At 42.7% G+C, this 24,939-nt stretch overlaps 2 protein-coding genes and 2 long non-coding RNA genes across 8 annotated transcripts in view; 3 read left to right on the forward strand and 1 right to left on the reverse strand.

The window, feature by feature from the left end:
* Positions 1-22,971, reverse strand: part of TRIM55 (tripartite motif containing 55) — a 42,031-nt gene extending 19,060 nt beyond the window's left edge. The window contains exons 1-7 of one of the 5 annotated variants that reach the window (XM_082364828.1): positions 22,232-22,538; positions 21,520-21,692; positions 14,332-14,497; positions 12,264-12,359; positions 1,049-1,282; positions 676-698; positions 448-572 (exon numbers count right to left, since the gene is read on the reverse strand). In XM_082364828.1, coding sequence (XP_082220954.1) covers positions 448-572; positions 676-698; positions 1,049-1,282; positions 12,264-12,359; positions 14,332-14,497; positions 21,520-21,692; positions 22,232-22,399 — 985 coding nt within the window. In that variant the 5' untranslated portion in view covers positions 22,400-22,538. Of the gene's footprint in view, positions 1-447; positions 573-675; positions 699-1,048; positions 1,283-12,263; positions 12,360-14,331; positions 14,498-21,519; positions 21,693-22,231 lie in introns of all 5 variants that reach the window. The other 4 variants (XM_082364825.1, XM_082364824.1, XM_082364827.1 and 1 more) reach the window with 4 other exon arrangements.
* Positions 1-24,939, forward strand: part of LOC309615376 — a 515,886-nt gene that overhangs the window by 249,786 nt on the left and 241,161 nt on the right. The gene's annotated exons all lie outside the window — the stretch shown is intronic.
* CRH (corticotropin releasing hormone) overlaps positions 1-24,939 on the forward strand; it is a 435,535-nt gene that overhangs the window by 217,351 nt on the left and 193,245 nt on the right. The gene's annotated exons all lie outside the window — the stretch shown is intronic.
* The window catches only part of LOC309615364, a 226,510-nt gene continuing 202,859 nt past the window's right edge, over positions 1,289-24,939 (forward strand). The window contains exons 1-2 of the long non-coding RNA XR_014236768.1: positions 1,289-10,859; positions 13,566-13,702. This is a non-coding gene — a long non-coding RNA (uncharacterized lncRNA). The remainder of the gene's footprint in view (positions 10,860-13,565; positions 13,703-24,939) is intronic.

Raw genomic sequence — 24,939 nt, forward strand, 5'->3', positions numbered from 1 at the left:
CTATGACCCATTGCTTTTCTTGCCCTCTAAAGTTTAAGTGAAAGTGCTACAATGTCTAATCCAAGTGTCTACTATGTTTTATTTTTATCTCATCCTTAACCTTGCACCTGATGACACTTCACATTATTATCATTATGGCTCACACCTTGTGTAGGGTTGAAGTTGAGATATTATAATCACCATCGATTATTAAATATTTGACAACCCAGAGTTAAATGCCTAATACCAGAATTATAATAAGCACTGTGATATGCAAAGCTAAATAAACACCGTCAACAAACTATATGATTCTGTCATGAAATAGAGCTTCACGTTGGATTATGATCCTTGTAAAGTTGTTGACATCCGTTGAGGAGATGATCCTGAATCCCCCTTTCCTCCCACTGAACCCATCTAATGCTTTCACACACCTGCAATTTTGGCCAAATGGTCAGAAGAATAACAAACCTCTGTAAAAATCAATTTCACGTATTATTTTTTCTTCTCTACTGAGGTTGACTGCAAAGTGGTTCATGTTCTCATAACCATGTTCTATTTTCTCCATCTGAAATGCCTTCGATGCTTCAGAAATTCTGCAACAAAGACAAGTTGCCACTTTTTGTCACTGTGTTAAGTTTGATAGCCTTGGGTAAAAATGAAAAGTATACTTTTTTTCATGAACTGAAAACTACTTACTTTTGTAACAGGGTTTTGGCATTCTGTGGAAGCAAACAAAAGACAAGCCTACTTAAATTCTTTTCATCAAAGATGGTGTTGAGATTTAATTCTTTCCTTTGTTGACTCTGAACATCTCATAGCTTAGTTTCTCAATGCTGTAAAGAACTGCTGTTTTATACCAGAACCCTTTCATATTTAAGCAATGCCATGGTCCCTTAAATATATGCTTATGAAATAGTTTAAACAGATGGAGATATAAGCACATATATTTTGGTTGAGAAGATAGATCAAAATGAGATGTACAGAAAATAATGAAAATGTGATGACAACTATTCAGGATCATCTCCCCACCGTCTTGGTTTGTTTCCTCAGGGGCCAAAGGGATACTTACCTGCAGAAACACTGCCATTTCTGGCTCATCCATGAACTGTATTCCTGACTCAACCAACTTTGACACGTTCTCCAAATGGTCAGAATACTTTTTGATGAGAGCACGGACATGTTCCAGCTTCTCCTCTTGGGTTCGGGTGATGACTTGGGTCATTTCGTTCTTCCTCTCCTCCAAGATGCCATACAGGTAATCAAACTTCTCACAAAGTTCCTGTTTCTGTTTTCTGCAGCATTCCTGTTAGTTGGGTTAGCTAATGTTAGAAAGTGTTCAAAAGAGTGTCTATCTGGAGAAATCACCTGGACATTTCAGGAGAAAAGAAAATTTACTTACGTAGGATATTTTTTTCTTTTCCCTTAGCCTGTCCCTTAAGTATACATACCCACTGTGTTGATGTGTTGAAAATCCCATTTTTATCATATTTGATACTTAGACCATCACAAATCAATCAAATTGGCTAAATGGCTGGATGATTTTTGGTTTCTTTGGCCGCATCACATGGTTTGTGGGATCTTAGTTCCCTGACCAGGGATTGAACCCGGGCCACGGCAGTGAAAGCGCCGAGTCCTAACCACTGAACCACCAGGGAATTCCCTGGATGATTTTTCAGTCTTCTGTTCTTTATAAGTGGAGAATTTCACAGAAATTAGGACAGATTTGGTTTTAAATTATATATTTTATATTTTCTTTGGAATGAGTATATATGTGTATTTGGAAAAAACCATGGCACTTCCTGATTAGTACCCTTCAGACTCTCTCTGCTCCATCTACATTGCTATTGTCCTAGCTTCAGTCCTCCCTTGTAGATTCCGAAGCTTCCCAATGGCCTCTGTATCTGGGATTCCCTCCTTCAAGTCAGCTCACACACTGTAGCCAAATTCGTTTTCCAGGCGTACAGTGTTTCTTCTCTACTATGACTCCCCACTGCTCAAAGAATAACATTTAACTTTATAACTAGCTTTTAAGCCTGTCCATGACCCGTTTCCAGCTTTCCTTCATAATATTCTACTATCCTCCATCACATACCCTGTGTCCAGCAAACAATGAACCACTCGCTTTCTTTGCTCGTGCTCTCCCCTGTGTTTAGAATGTTTTTCCCCAATTCACAGTTGCAAACTCTAAGCGATCTTAAAAGACACTGTTGACATACCCCTTCTTCCATAAAGAATCTCTATGACTGAATGTCATCTTTTAATCCTCTGAAATCCTATAATGGTTACTATGTATGGCATATACCTGTATCCACCAGGTCCTCTATCCAGTACTGTCCAAGAGAGGGAAATACTGGATCTAGTCTTTGATTCCTGGAGAGAAGGTTTGCATGTGAGGTCAGGCTTGTGCACTTGCAGTGTGTGGCTGAAGCATCTCCCATTACATCCAGCTCCCTTTACTCTGAATCCATGTTTAAGCCCTCATTAACTTTCCAGTTGGCCTTGTCATTGGCCTTTTGGTCTTCCAAGTTCCAGTAAGCTTGGTGTGTGTGTGTGTAGGCCAATTTCCTTGGACCCGACCATCTCTGGGCCCAAGACCTTTACAACTTAGAGCAGGTTTTGAGCCATAATGATCCAACCTAGGTCTCCTGCCTGGTAGGGGCTTCTTGTGAATCCAGCCATTTATCTCTGACATCTCTGACCTTTGTATGACCCTTATTACATGTTTTTTCATTTTAGTAAACATTGGTCTCTTTGATGTCATGTGTCACTTTCTTCCTTTCTTAAATATCTAAACTATGGTCTCCTTGAGGATAGAATCTGGGTCTGCCTAGGACACATACCACTTTGGATAGTAGATGCTCAGTAAATCTCCGTTGAATAGATTTTTTTTAAATGATGTTTTATTTTCCCACAATTTACCTACTATTCTCAGAGTAAGCGGGGGAGGATGAACCAAACCAAATTGTTGATTATGAAGATACTCCTCAAATGTGCAAGAAATACATCCCTCACCCTACTGCCTCCTTTGGACACAGTCAATTCTCATCACAGTTTCCAACCAATTATAATTATAACGCACAAAGGAGAGCCAATGGTTCAAATTATTTTATTAGTGAATAATAGCTATTGCTGTCATCCACCCATCCATTCATTCATTTAACAAACAATTCTTAAGTGGGACATTTGTGTCAACCACTATCCAAGGCTCTGGTGATCCAACAATGAATTAAACATAGTTCTTGTTCTCAAGGAGCTCACAGTTTACTTAATGAGAAAGACTATGGGCCAATAGTGTAATACGACCTAGTAGCCTGAATAATCAAACTATGTTAGAGATTCATACCAGGTTTTATAGAAGCATAGAGGTGGGGCCTTAATCAACCCCCTGTGTGGGCGGGGGCCATTTGAGGGGAGCAGGGAGGGGTTGCCTCAGGAAAAGCTTCTTAGAGGAAGTGGTGCCCGAGTTTGGCCATAAAGGATGAGTAAGAGCAGAGGAAGTACAGGGAGATGATGAAAATGCTTGGGGTCTCGGCAGTTGTCAAAGTAATAGGACAAGGGCCCACACAGCATGTCCAGACGTGGAAATTGCTGGACTTGCCAAATTTCCATCCATTTTTAGCCATTTAGCTTGCGATCTGGACCATTATGAGGCCTAGGAACTGTAGCCTGTTAGTATCTTCCCAATCAAAATTTCTTCCATCGTATTACTTACTGTTCTAAGCTTACCGGCAGCCATGTGCCCATTGCATTTCTCAAATATGCCTTTGATATCCAGAAGCTCTGCTGTTTTCTGTGATCACACATTGGTTTCTAGCTTATTTTTCTAAAACAAATTGTGCACTTGAAACATTTATAATAAATACTATATTAAGATGTATTATTGGTAGAATATCTTTGTTTCATAAAAGTTTTCTTCTATATGATTTAATATGTGTGAACATTCAAGCCTATGAAAGCCAAATGATTTGCAGTGAGAGCGATGTGAAGTCAAGTGTCACAGCTAGTGTATTCTCTTAAGTCAAATAAAAATTAGATCACTTATTTCAGCCATCTGAAGTTTACTTAGTGGTTTAAATGGGATAGCTACTTTATTCTTATATTATTTTGAATTCCAAGTATTATTTTATTTCTACTCTGCTTTTTTAATGATTTGTACTATATTGAACTTTAATAAAATTACTGTCGTTTTAATAGCAACTATCATTTGCTTATACTTTACAGTGTAGGAAATACTACCCCACGCATAGTATATGCTTAATTATTATTATTATATTACTACCTAGTGTGTAAAGCACTTATAATATTACCTGGCACATAGTAGGCACTATGTCAGTGTTTGTTAAATTTAGATTCAATTTTCCTTAATTTGAGCCATTCAATTGTAGAATTTTGAAGCTGCACAGACTACCAGAAGTAACCTGCTCCAAACTAACCACTTCACTTATGTGGAAACTGAAACTCGGCAGAGTTAAGTCACTTTCTCAAGCCATTTACTGTTGGTGCCTGGTATAGAGCCAAGGTCTCTGAACTCCTGGGTCATTGCCACTCCCACCACACAGCTGTGATATACTCTAAAGTAACTTGGAAAAACAATGTGTGACCTGCTTATGTACTGAATACATACCTTTTAACAAATCTACCATGCTGAAAGTAGGCTTTTAAAGGCAAGAATCCTCAAATTATTTCAGAAATATATTCATTATAATTCTTTCAACAAAATTCACTAAGTGCTTACTATGTATCAGGCATTATAAGATCTAAAAACCGGCCATACTTTCCCAGCGTTCAGGGGGATGGTAGAAAAATTATCGTATTTTCTAATTTCTAACAGAAAAAGCCTCACTTCTTTTTTTTCTCTTGCTGAACTTGCCTTTAATAATTCTATGCAAAATATGTAAGAGTTGGACAACTGTTTCTAAAAGAGGAAAAATGCATGTTTCTTTTTTGGAATTATGAAATTGGTACTTTGGTACTTACAGACTTTTAGAAATTCACTTAAGATGTTCAGGTTAACCTAATGTCAGATTAAAATGAAAAATAGAAATACTCCATGAAATTGAAATTCTTCTATTTTTCACGCATACTCTTTGAGGTAGGAGCAATACATGAGATACTAATGTGGTCACCCTTCAATCTTTCTTGGCTACGAGACCTTCAAAGTGCGGTGAAAGTCAAACAGCTCAGTTTATCAACTTGTCCTCTGAGGTAATTAGGGAACAGGTGTATATGCTATAAGAAAAAACAAAAACAAAAAACCATACTCTCAGAGGCCACCTTGCTACTGACAGTGATTGATTACGCTGATATCAGTACCTACTGTGCCTTTGTAAGTGTGGACCTGAAATGCTTTTAACAGAGTCTTTCTAGCAACATAAAAATGGAATGGGAAAAACGTGGACCTCTGCATCATCAAAACGTCTTCCGAGAGTGCACTTTAAAGGATGATTGTTACCTGCAAAAGTGTGATAGCAACCATGTTTATCTCTTCTGCACAAAACCTTCCTCACCTCAAAGATTTCTCCTTGCTTTTATCATACCTTTTCATTTATTTGAGTAAAAAGGCATGTATCTTTAAGCCCAGTTCCAGGCTGTGTACCTCCCCCCACTTCTCTGTATCCTAACTGAATCCACATCTGTACATTCTGAACTTTCAAGTTTATTTTTTCAAATATTGTCCATTTTATTCCTTTTGACGCCTGTAGTTCCTGTGTCCCCTCTATGTGGGGTGTGGTGTTGGATGTGTGTGTGTGTGCATGCACACACGTGTTTCTGCATGAGTGTGTTTAGCAATTGAAGTAACTTCCATCATAAATGCACTGGTGTTGGCCTCCAAGTATATTGTGATGCAAAGCCTCTGACTGCAACATGACCTTCCTCCTGGGGCTCCCAAGACAGTTATGTTTATATTTATTTATGTAGAAGAACAAATTAAACTTGTCTGTAATACTTTAATGGAAATAAAATCCATCCCATCTCTAGGGAGAACCCAGTATGGGGGCAATATACCAAAAAGGGGTGATTTTATAAAAGGAAGACTAGTTTGCCCACATTGAAATGGTAAAATAATGACAGGTAGATATTTGTTTCTAACCAATGCCATAATATCTGGATGAAAAGAAAAAAATTGAGTAGTCATTTGGTTGTTTCCTTAGAAGTGAGTAGATAACCTTCAATATTTATCTTAGAAACATTGTTTAGATGTTGCCTTTATAGAAATGTTAAAATTGACAGATTCTAATTTTTAGCCATCCTTATATTTTAGTGGCAATAAGAAAAAATAAGATACATGACTGCAAAGAGAAGTTTTCATGGAAAAAAATCAGCAATAGATGATCATATACTAAAGAGTAGCCTGCCAAGCAAAGCACCGTTATGAGGTTTTATCATTAGATTTTCAGTGGCTCACCCTTTCCCCAGGCACTTATTACTCTTTGAAAACGATCTTGTTATTAGTTTGTCTTATTGTCTAACTCCTCTACTGGAATAAAACCTTCTTAAGGGCAGGAACATTTTCTGTTTATCTCATCTTTATCTATTTCCCAGCATTACATGTGCAGAATATGGCATATAATGTTTGAACGACTGGATGAATGAATGATATATGACTTGTATTTAGGAATAGTCAGCCCTCACTCACAAGTTCCTACTTTGTTCTGTTCCCAAGACATAGGTATTTAAGTGGATACTCCAAACCTCTTCTTCTTTCAACACTCAAAAGAAAACAGCAAAAAATAGCTCGGCAACTTTAGGGAAGACATTTAACTCAGGACAGTCTTTTTAATGTGTACAAGAAGGGATGGGATTGGATGATTGCTAAGGTCCCTTCCCACTCTACAGTTTCAAGGCTCTACAACTTCAGGTAAATGTGGAGTTATTTGGAGTCTTTAGACTATAAAGTGCCTCTTTATATGTAAAATGCCTTTTTCCACTCATGGCAAGTTTCAGAGTGGTCATCACAGCACTGAGATGTGAATTACACATCCTAGCCCAGCAACGTCAGTCCCAGCTTTGGAATGTGCCAAGGCCACGACAGGAAACCTAAGACAATTGTGACCACTGCTCTTACCATGTAAGGAGCATAGCTCTGTGACCAAAATAGAGCTGAAGATAAGCTCTGAGCCCCATCACTTGTCACTGAGCAACTGTGGCTCTACTCGGCCCATTCATATCTACACCACATTCCTCAACTTTCGAGACACGCTTGTTCAAAACAGCAGCTCCGGGTCTGGAAGGGCCCACTCAGCTTCATTTGACATATGGTACTTCAAAATTCCCTTCATTAAACCAAACAGGGTTTCCTTCCCTTTCCCCTCAACACCCCTCTCCCCCCCCAAAAAAAATCAGACAGTAGATTAATAATATTAAAGAAAGAACTATATTAAGGTAGGAAGATTCTCCTGAGGAATTCAAGTCCAACCCTTCATTGGTAAGGCCCAATTCCAATTACGAGCACATGACAGAAGCCCCATGAGCGCAGACTAGGATGAGAACCCAGGTCTCTGACAGGCTGCCCTAGGAAAGGGGCAGACAAATTAGAAAAATATCATCCCTCAAGGCACACAGACTGGAGTTCAGCCCCTCCCCCATCCACTCAGTGGCTCTGTGCAGGGCTTAGTGGAAGAAGTCTATTCAATGGCCATGGGTCTCAGGACTCCCAAACTTATGCTCTTTTCCACCATGTTGCATTACCACCCACTTTGTGTTAGAAGAATAATTATGTTATAACTTATGGCATTTCAATTCTTATTCCTGGATTTATTGGTATTAGGGGTTTTCTGGACTAGTCCAGATCATTTAGAAGATCCTTGAGAAATCCTCTGAAGGCTGAGGGTCAGGTGAGCCTGCCCTGACTTGAGCCCCATGGTTCAGCGAAAGCATGAGACCAGACCAAGCCAAGCTGAGCCGCTGTTTCATTCACTTCTGTCTGCTGTTGGATAATCAGCACGTTTCCTGGAAGGGGCTCAGCCTCCCTTTGTTGCCAGTATTTCGAGTTATCACAAAGCCTCAAAGAATAGAGCTAATATCTACTTCCATTCATTTTCAGTTTTTCCCACTGCAGGGAGTTGCTTCACCCTGCCATCATAATTGATCAAGACCTTGAGGTCTTATTCCGACACCATGTAAAAGATGCTCCAGTGGTTCAAACAATTATTAGCATCATTAGTTGAAGTGTACTCTTTCCAAGCTGAGTGTGACAGCAATACAAGGTGACACTTACGGGGCCCCCAGCATGTGCCTCTTAGTCATCACAGCAACACTGTGAAGGTTTATTCACCCCCTGTACCACTGAGGGAGTTGAGGGACAGGGAGAGGAAGTAACTTGACCAAGGTCATATCATTAAGTGGCAGAGCCAAAATTCAAACTCTGAAATCTGTTCTTTAAGCATGTGTCATAATTCTGGCATGCTTATTAGAATGATTCTTACTATATTCATACTTCATATTTGTAACTGCACGGACAATGTCTTAAAGCTGTTTGGTTAAAATCACTGATTTGGAAATATAATGGATTTGTTGTCATTGCAGAATCATTGGAGGATTTTATTAAAGGTGCCGTTTTTCAGATACTGGAAATGCTCAAGATCAAATATTTATGATTCAGCTTGTAGCTGTTTCCCCTAGACGGACATCCACGCAGAACAACATTATTTCTAGGCCGATCTGCCTCGGGACGGCTAGTGTGAGTAGCCTTCTTTCTTGGGTTTCCAGTGACCTAGGATAAGGGCCGTTCGGAAAGACCACAAGAGGGAGGTTACGTTTTCTAGGGATGAGGAATGAAAGTCAAGCACGTTTTTCTGGAAGCAGAGAGCTCCCGAGGCAGTGCAATTCTCCATCCCCCACCAGCAGCCCCCCTACTCTGTCCCAACCCATCCCAGAACAGCTCCAGGCCTGGAGAGGCAAGTGTAGCTTTAGATCATGCTGGGCTCGTCTAGAACAGCCCAGAAGGCCCTCCAACAACCTGCAATCACAAGCTCTGAGAACGTTTCAGGCTGAGCCACCTCGGCCAGGAGGGCTAAGAAGACTGCAGTTTCCTCCATCCGCCATCGGCCCACAGCAAAGAGGGAATGCCACTCCTCCACAACTCAGTTCAGACTCCCTTTTGTGACTGTGGTCTGTCTCAAAGCCACTCTCATCATCACTGCAAACTCACATCAACTGCATACATTGTGTTTAAAGGATTACAAGGAATCCCCAGTGTGATTTATCCTAAGCTCAGCAGCTCTCCAGGGCTGATCCTGGGCCGGCTGCCTGCCCAGGCCAGCCCTGCAAGACATTACATGATTAGGGACAAAATTAGACATTTGCCAGGAACGGGCACTACTACCAAAGGGCAGGTGTCAGGGCCCCGAGTGGGAGGCCATGTAATTAGGGAAGGACAGTGCCCACCCCAGGGGCTGCTCCATTTCCTGTCCCTAGGGAGCTCTTCACCAATCAGAAAAGAGAATTCTTCAAAACAGCTCCCCACCCCCTGGCTGGGAGCCACCAATGGCTTCTCGGAAAATGTTTCCAGGCAGGTGATGAGCAGAGCCACAGAGGGAAACCACCACCCCAGGCAGGACAGGAGACACAGGAGCTCTGTGACCCTGACCCCTGGTGCAGAATTCACCTGCTTGGCAAGGTAGACCCCTGTGCGCTTCACTGTGCGCTGCCCTGCTGCTTGGCCAGCTGATAGGGCCCTGGCTCTGCGGGAGGCCACCTAAGTGATTCCAGGCGCACGATGGGGCCATTTATAGCTGTGTCTCTGTCCTCAGGGCCTCTTCAAATGGAGGGTATTTGCATCAAGCAGGAATCATAAAATCAGAGACCTCTGTGGGGCTCTGAGCCAATCCCTACGTTTCCAGGTGAGCCACTTAAACTGATCTGAAAGAACTGTGCTTATCTGAGCCCTATTCATTCATGTATCCTTTCTTTCTTTCTTTTATTGGTTATTTTAAAAATCTCAGGCTCGCTTTAGAAAAATGTGAAATACAGGCACATATAAGGAAGGCCTTGAAAATCACCTGTCATCCCACTATTCCCTGCTCTTACACTTTTGGTTTCTGGCCCTTTTTCCCCCTATGAATACAGACATTCTGTCCTGTTTATATACCACGTCTTCATCTGATTTCCCTAAGTTAAAATCCCAGGGGTGCATGAAATGCGTAAAGGGGATGGACTCCTCCTGACAATTTGCTGACTCATCTTGAAGCCTCCTGGGGGAAAATTACACAGCTTCCTCTGGGGAACTGTGAAAATACTCGTAAAAGTGTGTACATTCAACCAATGTTTTTATCAGTAACAGTAGGGGTTATAATCCTGACCTTCACTCTCAGGAAGTTCTTTCTGATATCTACACTTAATCCCTTCTGCGGGCTTAACTTCAAACCTGTTCCTTCTTGTCTTGTTCTCAATGAAAGAACAAACAGCTGCTTCCCACTGTGCCCCTGACAGGCCTCCAGGAAGCAAACCTGTTGTCAAGTCTCTCCTCGCCCTCTTAGTGTCCTCCCATGCTGCCTAAATGGAGCAGAGCCCTTTGCATTTGCTCAAGGCCCAGCGTGCCGCACAGGACTTCTCTCGTTTGTGTTCTCCAGCCTCAACGTCCCCGACAGAAAGCCCGTTCCCCTGACAGAGGACTCTGATGGAGGCCCGAGCAGAGACCAGCATAGAGATGACCTCACTTGCCCACAAGCAACACATTCCTATTTATACACTTAGGACTCAGTGTGTACCACACTGAGTGCTGATTCATGGCCTAATGATTAAGTTGTATTTGGCCTTTACTGTGAATGAGTAAAAAAAAAAAGTTTATATTGTCCGTTTCAGAATCTCTTTGAGCTCTTCGAGAGAAAACTGTCCTTCTATAAATGGATTCCAGATCCATCATGAATCTTTTCAGGAATGTGAGTATGGGGAAGAGAGGAGACTGACTTTAATGATGTGTAAATCTAAAATGAGATGATTTTGGCCAACATCTTGAAGTCATCATCTAGGAACTGGCCTTTGGCTTTTGATAGAATTTGCCTTTCAAGCGATAAAATGGTAAGATTAGAGCATTTATCAGGCACTCACCATATGCTGGGCACTGGGCTAAGCATTATGTTTATGCTTATTTAACTCCTCACGGTTAACTCTATAAAATGGGTACTTTGCCCTATTTTTCCAGGAGAAAACTGAAGGAATGAATGTACATGTGAATGGATCTTAAAACATAACATTTAGTTTAAAAAAAGTAAGAAGCAGAATGAGAAGGACAACAAAATACCACTTATAAAATTAAAAGACATGCATATAAAATGATACACATTTTGTAGGAATACAGGTAAATGGAACATTAAACATGTTAGAGTAGTTATTTACAGAGAAAAGAACAGGAGTGGGAAATGGGGATAAAAGGACATAAATAGATAACAAGAGGGGCCGTGCCCACAGCAATAAGGACAACATGCCATTAACTGAGCAGTACAGGCTTCTGAGGTCCAAATAAAACACAACCCCACAGCTTAGAGCAGGGAGTAGTAATAAACTGCTCCAGGTTAGAGAGCCAAAGACCTGGACTCAAACCCAGGTGGCTTGCACCTGCCCCCATGCAGCAGGGCTGACTTAACCTGTGGACCTTCAATTCTTGAAAAGACATCTGCCACGTGGCAAAACCCCTTTGGCTTCAGCATTTATACAGTTTATATTTGATCCTGAGAAAAAGTGGATTCCCAATATTTCTCACATGCCAAACCTAAGTGTGAGCCATTTGTTCATCAAGTTTTTAATTGAGTGTTTATTATGTGCCGGGCACCGGGCCAGACAGAGGGACAGTGGAGATGAAGGAGCCGGGACTCTAGCCTCAGTGAGCTCCCAGCTACTGATCCCCTCTCTCCCTGCAGGCAGGCAGCAACTCCACTGTTAGAGCTTAGATATGCAGCTCAAATCTGCACATGACTTTCTAAAGCACCAACTAGCGTTTCTTAAGACCGTTTAGATTTCCACAAAGAGACTGTGCTATGATGGTGGAAAACACTCATTGTCACTACTGGAAACTGATTTTTCTTGTAGCTAATCTTTCAAAACGGGTTGCCCAAGAAAGAACAACACCTGTAACAACCACCTTGATAAATGTGGTAAGATCTGCCTTGTTGCCTCATGTGGTAACTTCTCTTTTCTGTGCCAGGAGGTCAATATTTTAGAGACACATCAGGAAGGAGGTCAAGACTGAAATGTTGGAATGGGGATTTCTAGGGTGGCATTGAGGAAACCACAAAACCCCAGCGGTTCAGGCACGGTTCACACTCCCTTGAGGCCACCTGACTCACCTCGATCGTTTTGCAGGTGTCCTGCAGCTGGCTGATCACTCCCTGGACCCGATCATTGCTTCCCACAAGGACAGCAATGCCGTCGCTGAGCTCAGACTAACGGAGAGAAAAGAGGGGTACAAGATTTTAGGGGTTTTCTAGTCAGCACTGACTGTGAGTTCATCTTAGGAGTGTCCTCATGGGTTCTTAATTTAGGGTCCATGGAACCCCCAAAGGAGGAACAGTGAGGCTGGGAGGCCTGAGAACCTCCTGATCTTGTAAATAAAATTCTGAATGGATGTGTGTATAAATGCATTTGTCTGGGAAGAAGTTTCACAGTTTTCATCAAATTCTTAATAGAGACTGTGACCCTGCTAAAAACATTAAGAACACTGAATTATAGGCCATAGAGAATAGCACATTCAGGGTAAAGAATTCTAAGAATTGTTTATTGAATGAAGACCAAAATGTGACATCAGGGGCCCAAAATGAATTATTTGTCTAGTGCAGCTCAGGATCAGTTTCACTAGAGAAATATTCATTTATTCAACGTATACCTATTACGCAGCCTCTATATGCTAGATGCAAACAAATACTCATATTCTAGACCAAATCATTACAAACTTGAAACTATAACATTCAACTGTTTCCAGGAAAAAAATTTCAACTTGAAATTCCTCTCAGGACTCTTTGGACCCCGAAGCGATTCCGTTGTTCTTACTTACCCCCTCGCAAGGCTGGCCTCTGGGGCACAAGAAACGCTGAGTGAGCGGGACGCAGGAAACCTACATGCTTGGTCCAGCTCTGCCTTCAACTTCTCTATGATGTTGGGCAAAACATGTAATCAATTTGGACCTTCATTGTTTCACATATAAAGTGAGAAGACTGGACCAGAAGAGTGGTTGTAAAACATTTTAAAGTTGCAGAACCCTTTCTTCAAATGGAAGCTAATAAATAATCCCAATAGGTAAAAAGTGAGGCTGCTTTGACCAAACCAGAGCGGGATGGAAGCTCTGCCAGCCTGCCTCTGTCCATCCCACATGGGCCTCAGGGCTCTGAGGGGAATGGTGTGACACAGGTACCATTCAGTTCTAACAGGTATGACTTGGGGGCTCAGGTAAAAGGGAAACAGGGGATAAGTCTTAAGTGGATTGAAAAATAAATAAATGTTATGGACATCTTGCTAAATCCTGCTTCTTTAGCAGTTAGTACTCACTGGTTGCAACTGGTGTTGCCCAAAGTTTGGTTTCCAAATTTAATTCCAACTCTATCCTGTATTTGGTGTAAAACACTGACCAAATGTGGAATCTCTGATTCTAACAGAAAGAAGCCGAGATGTGGAGCTTCTCAAATTCTAGATGCCAAGACTTGGTTGCAGCTCTCCGAGCACACAACCCCACAGTTTATTTGCATCAAATGGATAAGCTTCTACTTGCCGGTGGGTGAAACCAGGTTGGCAGGTGAGTGATAAGCTGGGACACCCTGTATTTGGTCAGAATGAGGGGGCTGAGGCCCTGGGGTGAGGGCATGGACGGTGCCCTCAGTGCTGGCCTAGGTTGAAAGGCTAGGAGGCCAGTTTAACCCAGGCTTGAGGGCCAGCCCAAGGGAACGTTTAACGCAATGTCATTCATTGTAATTCTACCAACTAGGAGTGCGGGAGAAAAGGCCTTGAGGAAGGCCAAAGGAATCTTTGGTTGGTGAACGAAGAAAAATATTCTGAGTGGAGTAAAAAGTTATCCTTTTATTACCTATAGTCTGAACCTCAAATAATGTTTGAGCAGCTTGAGCTCGGACCGAGCCCCATAACAGTGCTCAGCTTCAGCAACCTCCAAAGGGCGCAAACACAGCGACCCTTCCCCTCCGGACCCCTTCCTGACCCTCTGCATCTCCTCCCTCCCCCACCTTCCCCACCAGCCTCCAGGGCATTAAGCGCGTGGCAGGGGCGCAGCATCCCTTCCGGCTCTACCCTCCGCGCCCGCCCAGCCTCAGGGTCCTGTGTGCATTGGGCATCTCTCCTTCGGGGACAGCGGGTCAGTGACACAGGCACTCGGAAGGGGCTTCGGAGGAGGGGCGGAAAGGCCTCTGTTACCTTCTGCCTCTGGAACACGTGCGTGAGGGGAGCCACCTGGCAGTCCTTGTGCGCCCCGAAGACCTTGCACAGAGAGCAGGTGGGCACTTCGCAGTTCAGACAGTAGATGTTGATGCGCTCGTCTTCGTGCTCCTCACACAGGGGCTGGTCGGACTTCTTTTCTGGTCTGGGAGGAGATAACGTGGATAAGTGTCAGCTCCGGTTGCGGCAGAGCTGATCCGGGGGGCTCTACGGGGTGATCAGCATCGCATCGTACCCCGCAAGGCCCTGTACCCGCAGCAACCCTACCCCCGCAGACTTCCAGAGCCCCTCTCATGCGCTCAGAGCCCTCCACATTCTCTACGGGTTTATCAGCGGTGTCCTGACATATTTCCAACCAGCCTGGGGGTGAGGACATGGAGACTGTGACCTGTAGCATTTGCCAATTTCTGTGGTGTGAGGATTACCCCCATTGGCCGATTTCAAGGTTTAAAAACGGGCGAGTGCAATTCCTGAAAGCTGAACACCGGATTCTTTCCTTAGGAGCTGCTTCAGCACCATCTCCACATGCTCACAAGTCTCTCAAGAGAGACTTTACAAATACGGGTAAAGAGGAGAAGGTTGCCGATAAACTAAATCTCAAGTTTGCACCAGCGTTGGGGAGGCCCGTTTACCCCACCGCTGCAGCCTCTGGCCCCAGCAAAAGGAGTGAGCGTGGAGGTGGGCTGGGGGAGCCCAAATCTCTGATAATTCGTCTCGGCGCTGGTTGGAAGTAGTTGTGTGTAAAGAGGAAAAATATCAGCGAGTGCTTTATTAATTTGTTTGGGTCTTCTCCTGCCATTAGCACAGAAAATTAAATGTATGTAACTTCCTGAGGACTCAGCAGTGGTTAAGAGTGGGTAGTATGTGCTCAGTGAATGTGAACAATTACACGGAATACTCTAGGCAATAAGAAAAGTGCAAAATGTTGTTCTGGGACATGGTGGTACCCCGGAAGTCCAAATCTCACAGATAATCTGCAAGTTTCAGTTTTCCCAAACCAAACCAACCAAAACTTTTCAAAGCTGCCCAGGTCATAATGGAGCATTGGGTTTGTATGTGCTAGTGAGATTTGCACTTCCAGGGTACCACCATGTCCAAGCAATGAAGAAGCATGAGAGAGGTAGTGACAAGTTATTGCTGCTTAAGGATAACCTGTTAGCTGCGAAATCACCTGGAGAGCCCAGGTTCACGTCACGTAGTAGGACCTGGTATATTTCCCTAACCATCATCGTGGTTTAGGTGTTAGAATACATCAAGATCAAAATTATGTCACCTTGTGATGCCATAGGCTCCCTCTGGAGATCATGGGAGGAAGGGTGGTTTTAGCCTACTTATACAAAATCTGGAATTTTGATATGTCCTATCCAAAGACTGAGGCTGTTAATAGTTTTCAGAATTGTTTGGAAAATTTAAATACAAATCCAAAATCTTTCCTCATTTTCCCAAACATATGATTATTTAGAAGCATCTCAGATTTGGAACTGAATTTTTATTTTATTGAAGTATAGTTGATTTACAATATTGTGTTAGTTTCAGGTGTACAGCAAAGCAATTCAGTTATACATATATATATTTCCAGATTATTTTCCATTATAGCTTTTACAAGATATTGAATATAATTCCCTGCTCTATGCAGGAAATCCTTGTAGCTTATCTATTTTTTTAATATAGTAGTTTGTTTAATCCCATACTCCTAATTTATCCCTCTCCCCCTTCCCTTTCCCCTTTAGTAACCATAAATTTGTTTTCTATGTCTGGTGTGAGTCTTTTTTTTTTTTTTTTTTTTTAATTTATTTATTTTTGGCTGTGCTGGGTCTTCGTTTCTGTGCGAGGGCTTTCTTCATTTCTGTGCGAGGGCTTTCTCTAGTTGTGGCAAGCGGGGGCCACTCTTCATCACGGAGCACGGGCCTCTCACTATCGCGGCCTCTCTTGTTGCGGAGCACAGGCTCCAGACGCGCAGGCTCAGTAATTGTGGCTCACGGGCCCAGTTGCTCCGCCGCATGTGGGATCTTCCCAGACCAGGGCTCGAACCCGTGTCCCCTGAATTGGCAGGCAGACTCTCAACCACTGCACCACCAGGGAAGCCCTGGTGTGAGTCTTTTTACGTTTTGTATGTAGATTCATTTGTATTATTTTTTAGATTCCACATATAAGTGATATCATATAATATTTGTCTTTCTCTGACTTACTTCACTAAGTATAATATTCTCTAGGTCCATCCATGTTGCTGCAAATGGCAATATTTCATTCTTTTGTATGGCTGAATAATATTCCATTATATATATTATGGTCTATTTCCTCCACTGGAATGTGAGCTCCATGAGGGCAGGGGCCATGGTCTGTTTCCTTTTTTGCTGGGTTCCCAGTGCCAAGAACAGTGCCTTGCATAGAGTAGGTGCTCAGTACATATTTGTTGAATGAATGAGAAGTAAAAGGGAATTTGCCAGATTCGTGGACAGTGTTCCCTGTGCTCTAACATAAAACCGCTCATCTGGAGAAGGCGTGTGAACTATGGGCAAAGCTTAGTCACTTGGCTCTCCTGAGTGGCAAAGGAAAAGACCAGACAACATCCTGAAGACTCCACTTATAAATGACAAAGGCCTCCAGGGGTTATCTAGAGACTAGGAGTGGTGATTCAGTCTCTGCTTGGCCAAAGGCTTCTCTACCTCTAAAACCTTCCCTCCCCTGTACCTCCACCTCGTAATAAATGTCAAGCAAGCGTCCAGAGCACATTAACTGGGAGATGGCACAGCTGATGCTACTGCGGCCCCTCTCCCCGAGGCATTTCCCGAGGGTAGCCTGCGTCCCACGTGCTGCTCCGATGTTAGCAGCTCTGACCAGAGACGATATTGTAGGGCTCAGATATTTGCAGGGTATGCAATACTGAAAATGTGGAAACAGCCATGGGCTCTTCATTTAGTTGTCGATTGTGATTACTTTTTCATTATGCAATACAGACCAAGGACTGCCTGCAATATTCCTTATTAGGTTGTTCTTGTTCAGGTGGCAACACAGGCCGAGAGGCATTCCCCCACTTACAAATGGGCAGAGAATGAAAACCTTCAGACACCTTACGCCACATAACAGACCTGGGACAAATGTGGCATGTAGAGTAAAGACGCAAAGGCAACTTCATGAGGTGAGGGTGTCCGAGCTCTCAGTTGTGGTTCGGGTCTCAGTGCCAGATGCTGGCTGTGGCCCCCAGCCGTTCCACGCAGGCGAGTCTCAGGGAGTCTGTAGCCTGTTCCCTCTGCTCTCTGGGGTTTCGGGGACCATCCTCAAGTTTCCTGAAGGATGGGCATCTGGTGCTGATGAGGCATTGCAGGCAGTACTTTTGGGATTTTTTTAACATCTTTATTGGAGTATCATTGCTTTACATTGTTGTGTTAGTTGCTGCTGTGTAACAAAGTGAATCAGCTATATGTATACATATATCCCCATATCCCCTCCCTCTTGCGTCTCCCTATCCCACCCCTCTAGGTGGTCACAAAGCACCGAGCTGATCTCCCTGTGCTATACTGCTGCTTCCCACTAGCTATCTATTTTACATTTGGTAGTGTATATATGTCCATGCCACTCTCTCACTTCGTCTGAGCTTACCCTTCCCCCTCCCCATGTCCTCAAGTCCATTCTCTACATCCGCATCTTTATTCCTGTCCTGCCCCTAGGTTCTTCAGAGCAATTTTTTTTTTTTAGATTCCATATATATGTGTTAGCATACAGTATTTGTTTTTCTCTTTCTGACTTACTTCACTCTGTATGACAGACTCTAGGTCCATCCACCTCACTCCAAATAACTCAATTTCGTTTCTTTTTATGGCTGAGTAATATTCCATTGTATATATGTGCCACATCTTCTTTATCCATTCATCTGTCCATGGACACTTAGGTTGCTTCCATGTTCAGGCAGTACTTTTACAGTCAAACTGATCTCAAAGTTTAATCCCAACTCAGTTTCTCCAAGCGGTGGCCGTATGGCCTTAGGCGAGTTCCTTCAACTCTTTCAGGCTCAGCTTTTACTCATATCTGAAAATTGGACTAGGAGTCTTCTAATTAGATATGACAGAATGAACGCATGCATTTATTTATTTATGTTTCCTGCTGAAATTCCACTAAAATGAGAGTAAGGGAATAAAAAGGTATAAATCAATAAGGACAAAAAATGAGCAAAATGACAGCAGAGGAGAGATGCAACCAAATGTTGGAAACTGGGAACAGCTGGACGAAGGGAAGTGACCTGCTTGAAATGTGTCTTGGTTCTGCTGAGAGCCTGCAGGGTAAAGGCGCACAGGACAAGCTGCTCAAGCTTTACAGGTTCCCTACAGGCTTTACAGCTTTACAGCTTTACAGGCAAAGGCCCTGGGACTGCAGAGGCCAGGCACCCAGAAGGCAGGAGTGCAGGGCGGGGCGGTGGGGGGTACTGGAAAGAGGAGGACTTTTTGCACACTTTAGGGGATTACTTGAGGATGTGCTCCACAAAAACAGTAGAGTAAACCAACAAAGAGGACGACAAAGGATCCAGGAAACAAGGGTTTCAACCCAGGGGAGAGTAAAAGAAAAGTAGAAGGTAAAGCCAACCACGCGGGGGCTCAGCCCTAATTGTCTACAGTGAAGTCAATAGATAATGTCTAAAACTGAAAAACCAAAGAATAGGAGCCTGCTAGTAGCATACACACATCACTGGGTGATAAGTGGCAGAAGAACAGCTGAAAGAATTAAACGTGGCCAACTCTAGGGAGTGAGACTTGGGGTCAAAGAGAGAGTAGGGCAGGGAATGCAGCTCTCTTTAGAGGCCTTGTAGTGCGATTGGAATGTTTAAAATTATGCATATGCATAGGAATTACTTTCAATAAAATATTTAAAATACTCGTGAGAATTAAAGAATTACACATGATTCATGTGTATAACACCCTGAACAGTGGCTGATGCATATTCAACACATATTGGTTTGACTTGCTGTATTTTAAAGTTAATTATTATGTTCTTTTTTTTTTTTTTTTGGCTGTGGGACATGTGGAATCTTAGCTCCCCGACCAGGGATTGAACCCATGCCCCCTGCAGTGGAAGCACGGAGCCCTAGCCACTGGACCACCAGGGAAGTCCCATTATGTTCATTATTAATATTAGTGAAATTCGTTCCTTCTCGCATCGCCCCACCCCCACACCACCCCCAAGCTGTGGCTAGTTCAGCACCAGGCAGAATTCTAGATAAGAAGCCCAGGTTTTATTGAGACCTACAATCTCTAGCCATTCTGTGGGAGGCCAGAGTTGACCAGCCCCTGCCCTTTCTGCTGCCACCTTAATGTGGGCCAGGGTTCATCTCACTCTGTATATCAAAGTTATTCCAGAGTCACCTCACATACCCTGAGGCTTAGGATTCTGGGCTGGTAAAGCTGCCAGCCCTCAGGGAACAACTGGGTTTATGTCCAAACATGTGCCCGAGCTCTCTGTACAGTTTGTGGGTTTGCTACTAATTAAAAATGTCCCAAAGGCAAGTCTCAGGTTCAAGAAACAGCAGCATAAGAAGAATTTGATAATCACAAAAACACCACTAGGCTACTCAGCTGTGCGCTTCATTGTTAGAAATTGGTTCCTTGCTTTTAATTTGTTCACCTAGGCACTAGTTTTGGCAGATGCATTGCATAGACTTTAAAGCCAGGATGTGTCATGTAGTGTTACGCTACAGATTTTAACATCTCCTCTTCTCGGGATTACATAACAATTATTGTTATTATTTCACATCATTCAAGCTCTCACTGTGGCAAGTAGCAAAACAGAAAATTATTGCAATAAATAGAACATGTAAGAAGATTTATGGTGTTGCTTAAACATCTGGTACTTATGGAGCAACTATTCTGTGCAAGGCACTGTTGCAGGCACTGAATCAGTTGTTATATAAACAGCCTTAATAATTAGTTGGTTATTAATTGGCTGGTTAACTTTTTTAAGAGACAGTGTATCTATTTGCATCTTAAAATAATGAAAAAAAATGAGATCAGATCTTAATTACAACAGCGGTATTTTCCTTCTTCTCAAGAGATTTTGGAAGCGAGGGAAATAGCCCACTCTGTATCTCTGCAATATGTCATCAGCAATTCTTCTTCCCAGTGCCATCTATATCCTGGCACTACCTAATTTAGTTTTGAATCTTAAGCAGAAATGAATAGCCATAGCAATTATAATAATTATATGTTCGATTTATAGAACAGCTTTCCTTCTAAGAGCACACGGCTCTTCGAGCCCTGCAGATGTTCCGTGAATCCGTGTCTCCTACTAGGAAGCACAGTGAGATCATTTCTAGATGGTCTCAGTATTGCTGTCAAGCGCTATGGACTTGACTGCCTTGTGTACAGTTGAAAAAGGGCTCCTCACACCAGCACTTCTAGGAATGAACTCCCCCTGTGTTGTCTCTAGGAAAGGAAATCTATAGCCAGTGTGATTCGATGAATAAGAAGCCCTTTTCAAAAAAATAAAAAGATGACTGATGTATATGCTGCGTGTCAATCAGCAGGTGAATGCCACGAGTATTCAGGAAGAATAACCTAGAGAATAGGGAAACATAACCTGAGCTCCATCATTTTTTTTCCTCCCATGTCTCTAAACTCTAAGTTGCTAAATCCCAGGAGTCTACCTTGCTTTGCTACTTCCCAGAGTCACTACCATGACTAACTATGTCAGAGGATTTTGTTTTTATTATTATCCTCTAGATAATTTTAAAATGAGACTGTCTGAACTAAGGACAGGCCGATTTTGGGAGATGCCATTTCTGTTCATTTTCTGTAAAGTTTTGCACTCTAATTTTTCTGCTGTGTAGAATCTGGAGCTATAAAGGAGCTGTGTAGTGCAGAAACTGTCTACAAGGGATGTAATACAAGGCTGGGGGTAGGGCAGCATTATGCCTCTTTCAATATCACCATCTGGACTGGATTAGTGTTAATGAGTTACTTCATTCTGAAATTGATACAAAAGCATGGGCCCCAGCTTCCTTCTCTCCTCCCAAGAGCAACTCTCACTCCCATTGGGAAGGACTGACTTGGAAAAACATTTTCCTATAAAACAATTAGCCCCTGATTGGTAAACAAGCATTCAGTATAGTGACCCACTAAAACAAACAAACAAATAATAAAGACAAGCTTCAGATGTGTCTGACACACAGGAGAACCCTACCTGGTGGACTCCTGCTTGTAGATGTCAATGATATTTTCCACCAGCAGGTTCCTCTGAAGCCCGTAGATCCCATGTCTGTCCAAAACCACTTCGTGTCTGCAGGATGGGCAACGGAATCGGCCCCCCGAGGCCACAGTGCTACCTCCTCTTGTGGGCAAGTACGGGTTAGAGGCCTGTTCTCGCCAAGCAAGAAAAGAGGAATTGAGTAATGCCACAGGTAGCTTTTCAGAGGCTTCCCTTCACTCTCTGTTACACTATGAACAACATCAACTCCTGCTTTCAGCTTGCTGTGAGATCATCCCTTAGGGCATTATCAGCAAGTGGTCCTGAACTGCAGGCCCAGCACTTATCCACAGTCAAGTGCCATGTACCATCTTCAGCATGAGGTGCTTTTCCACCCAGCATTTTCATAACCAAAAGTTCCAGCCAGAAACTCCAACATTAATGTCTTGGGCAGTAATTTATTTACAATTTTGAGACAGTTTCAATTTTTTTTAAACAAGTATGATTCTTGGTATTGAAATAAAATTAGATTTGAGAGTAAGAAGGAGGCTGACAGCAAAGTACAAAGCAAACCACTTTAAAAACTTTTTTTTTTTTTTTTTAACAAATGCAACCTTATACAGCTTTCTAAAGAAATGACCTCAAAGTTAAGCGCTTGATTCGGAGAAGAGGGAATCTTTTCCACCCCCTACATTCCAAACAAACCTACCTGGAAAATGTCACTGGCACATTTCCTACACAGGTTGTGCTGGCAGGGGAGAATGACCACGGGTTTCGTGAACATCTCTAAACAGATGGGACAGATGAGTTGCTTCTCCAAGTTATCCATGGTCTGCTGCTCTTTGGAAAAAGACTTGTAATTCAAAGATGCGCTCATCTCCTGGCCGTCCCTGTGCGCTCTGCCAGGGAAAGGGTGCTTCGAATGGTTTCTGCAAGTGATTCCTGGAAATAATTCCAAGGATTGTGTGATCAAGTGTCCTTTACGTTTCTTTCCGTGGAGGACATTGTTTCAGGCCCAGGTTCAGAGTGGGGCTGGAGCTGTTTTTAGCAGCCGAGGGTCACATGACAGCAGACAGACTTGTCCATATAAGCCAGTGACAGGAGGATGGATTCTGACAGGTGACAGAGAACAGGGGCCAACATTCCCACCCCAGGGAGTGAAGAGAGTGGGTGGGAAGGAGGATTACAAACCCCATTTAGATGGGGTTGTGAGGAGAGGGAGGTGAAGCCGACAGTTGTCAACAACAAATGCAAATGTTGGTGCCGAGTCACTGAGCTATGCCCCCTGTGAGAAATCAGTAACGGCTGGGTGATGGGCTTCTCCAGGACCGGGGAGAACGTAGTCCAAGAGTTTCACGGTATAACGAATGCCATTTCTGTCTTGAGAATTTAGGAAGCGAGTCACCAAAAGTAGCATGATCATACTATCTTAGGTGAAAACAAACAAAGCACGTCTTGAATATCATTATCCTGGCTTCACAAGGGTAATCAACTAAAAAGACTTCCTTAGTGTTAAATATTTCATCTTTGTGAGGGTTGTGAAATGGGAAAAATTTCAACTTAAAAACTGATTTCAAATCTTTTCACCATAAAAGTATCCGCAAAATTTTTTTTTTAAGTACATATATTTTTTAAATTAATTAATTAATTATTTTATTTTTGGCTGCGTTGGGTCTTCGCTTCTGTGCGAGGGCTTTCTCTAGTTGTGGCAAGTGGGGGCCACTCTTCATCGCAGTGCGCAGGCCTCTCACTATTACGGCCTCTCTTGTTGCGGAGCACAGGCTCCAGACGCACAGGCTCGGTAGTTGTGGCTCACGGGCCCAGTCACTCCGCGGCATGCCCTCCGCGGCATGTGGGATCTTCCTAGACCAGGGCTCGAACCTGTGTCCCCTGCATTGGCAGGCGGATTCTCAACCACTGCGCCACCAGGGAAGCCCTGCAAAATTTTTTAAAAATCCAAACACCAGTTGATCCAATTTTTTTTTAAAGTTGTGTAATAAAGCTCTAGTATGCTCTTTTCTCTCTCTTTTTCCTAATCCTCCTTCATCCTGTACACCACCACCCCTACACACACCTAGAAACACAAAAAAAATTTGGCAATCTTTAAAAATTTTAGTTTGCACCAACAATCAGTAATGAGGTAGTAACTGGCACATGGGGTGGCAGACTCATTATTTTATTTTGCCATATAGTGGGGGACAAATATCAGTGCCATTTTCAGTGGAAGTGAAAATGGAATCCTGCTTCCACACCTGGGTTTTATCTGGTCTGAAATATCTATACCCCTCTGCATTTGTCTCATTTACCAAGTTGATTTTTTAAATGATAGTTTCCCTGGTCATTTCTGAGAATTCTTGGTCTGCTCTTGAGTCATCAATTTCAATTCTGATATTTGCCAGGATTTTGTGAAACAACTGTTTCATCTATATGTTTTATTTAAAGATTTAAAATCAGATCCAAAATGAAATAAGAAACACATGTCTATTTTTTTATGTAATGAATTTGCAGCTTTATTTCTCCTTGATTTAAAAAACCCCATACAATGAACACATTTTGTTAACACAGCCCCAGGGTGCACTTAATTACCAGTAAGGAGTAGATCGTTGTGACTGGTTATGTGTGCCCTTAGTGCTGTGTGCACTGAGAGTTTATTGAGAATCTAATAAGCTCTATTAACTAATAATAAGTTATACGTATTCATAAACATTTCAGGGATCTTTGGAGAATTTTGTTATTCCTTTCAATGTCTGTTTACAGTGAAGAAGGGAATTGGTGACATTGTTTTACTGAGTTAATTCAGTTCACCTAGCCTAGACAGTTAACTGTGTTTATTGTTACATGGGCTATGGAGGTCTGAGCAAAATATGAGAGCTATTTTCTAAGAAAGATGAAGTTTCTACTGTAAAAGACCTTGCAACCTAAGGAAAAGCACTTAAACTAATACTATACACTATAGCCAAGCCTATCCTTTTAAGAGGAATTCATTCTTTCAAAAAATATTTGTTGAGTGTTTATCATGTGTCTTGAAAGACGAACAAGATACAGGTCATTGTCCTCAAGGAGCTCAGTCTAATAAATAGTAGAGATAAGACACGCATATACAGAACCCCAGTACAAAACAAAATGTGATAAAGAACTTCAGGGACTTCCCTTGTGGTCCAGTGGTTAAGACTCTGCGCTTCCAGGGGGCGCAGGTTTGATCCCTGGTCGGGAAACTAAGATCCCCATTCCGTGCAGCACGGCCAAAAAAAACCAAAAAAAAAAAAAAAAAAAAAAAAAAAAATACAGAGAATTCCAGAGTTGGAGGAATCAGGAGGGCTTCATGGGTCGGGTGGCATTTGCATTGATCCACTGAGGAACCTAGACACCAATGGGCATGTCGTTCTGTGGGCAGTGGGGCGTAGGTGGGGCTTCCAA

This window comes from Balaenoptera borealis (assembly GCF_965194805.1).
Source record: "Balaenoptera borealis genome assembly, chromosome: 17".
Classification (NCBI taxonomy): domain Eukaryota; kingdom Metazoa; phylum Chordata; class Mammalia; order Artiodactyla; family Balaenopteridae; genus Balaenoptera; species Balaenoptera borealis.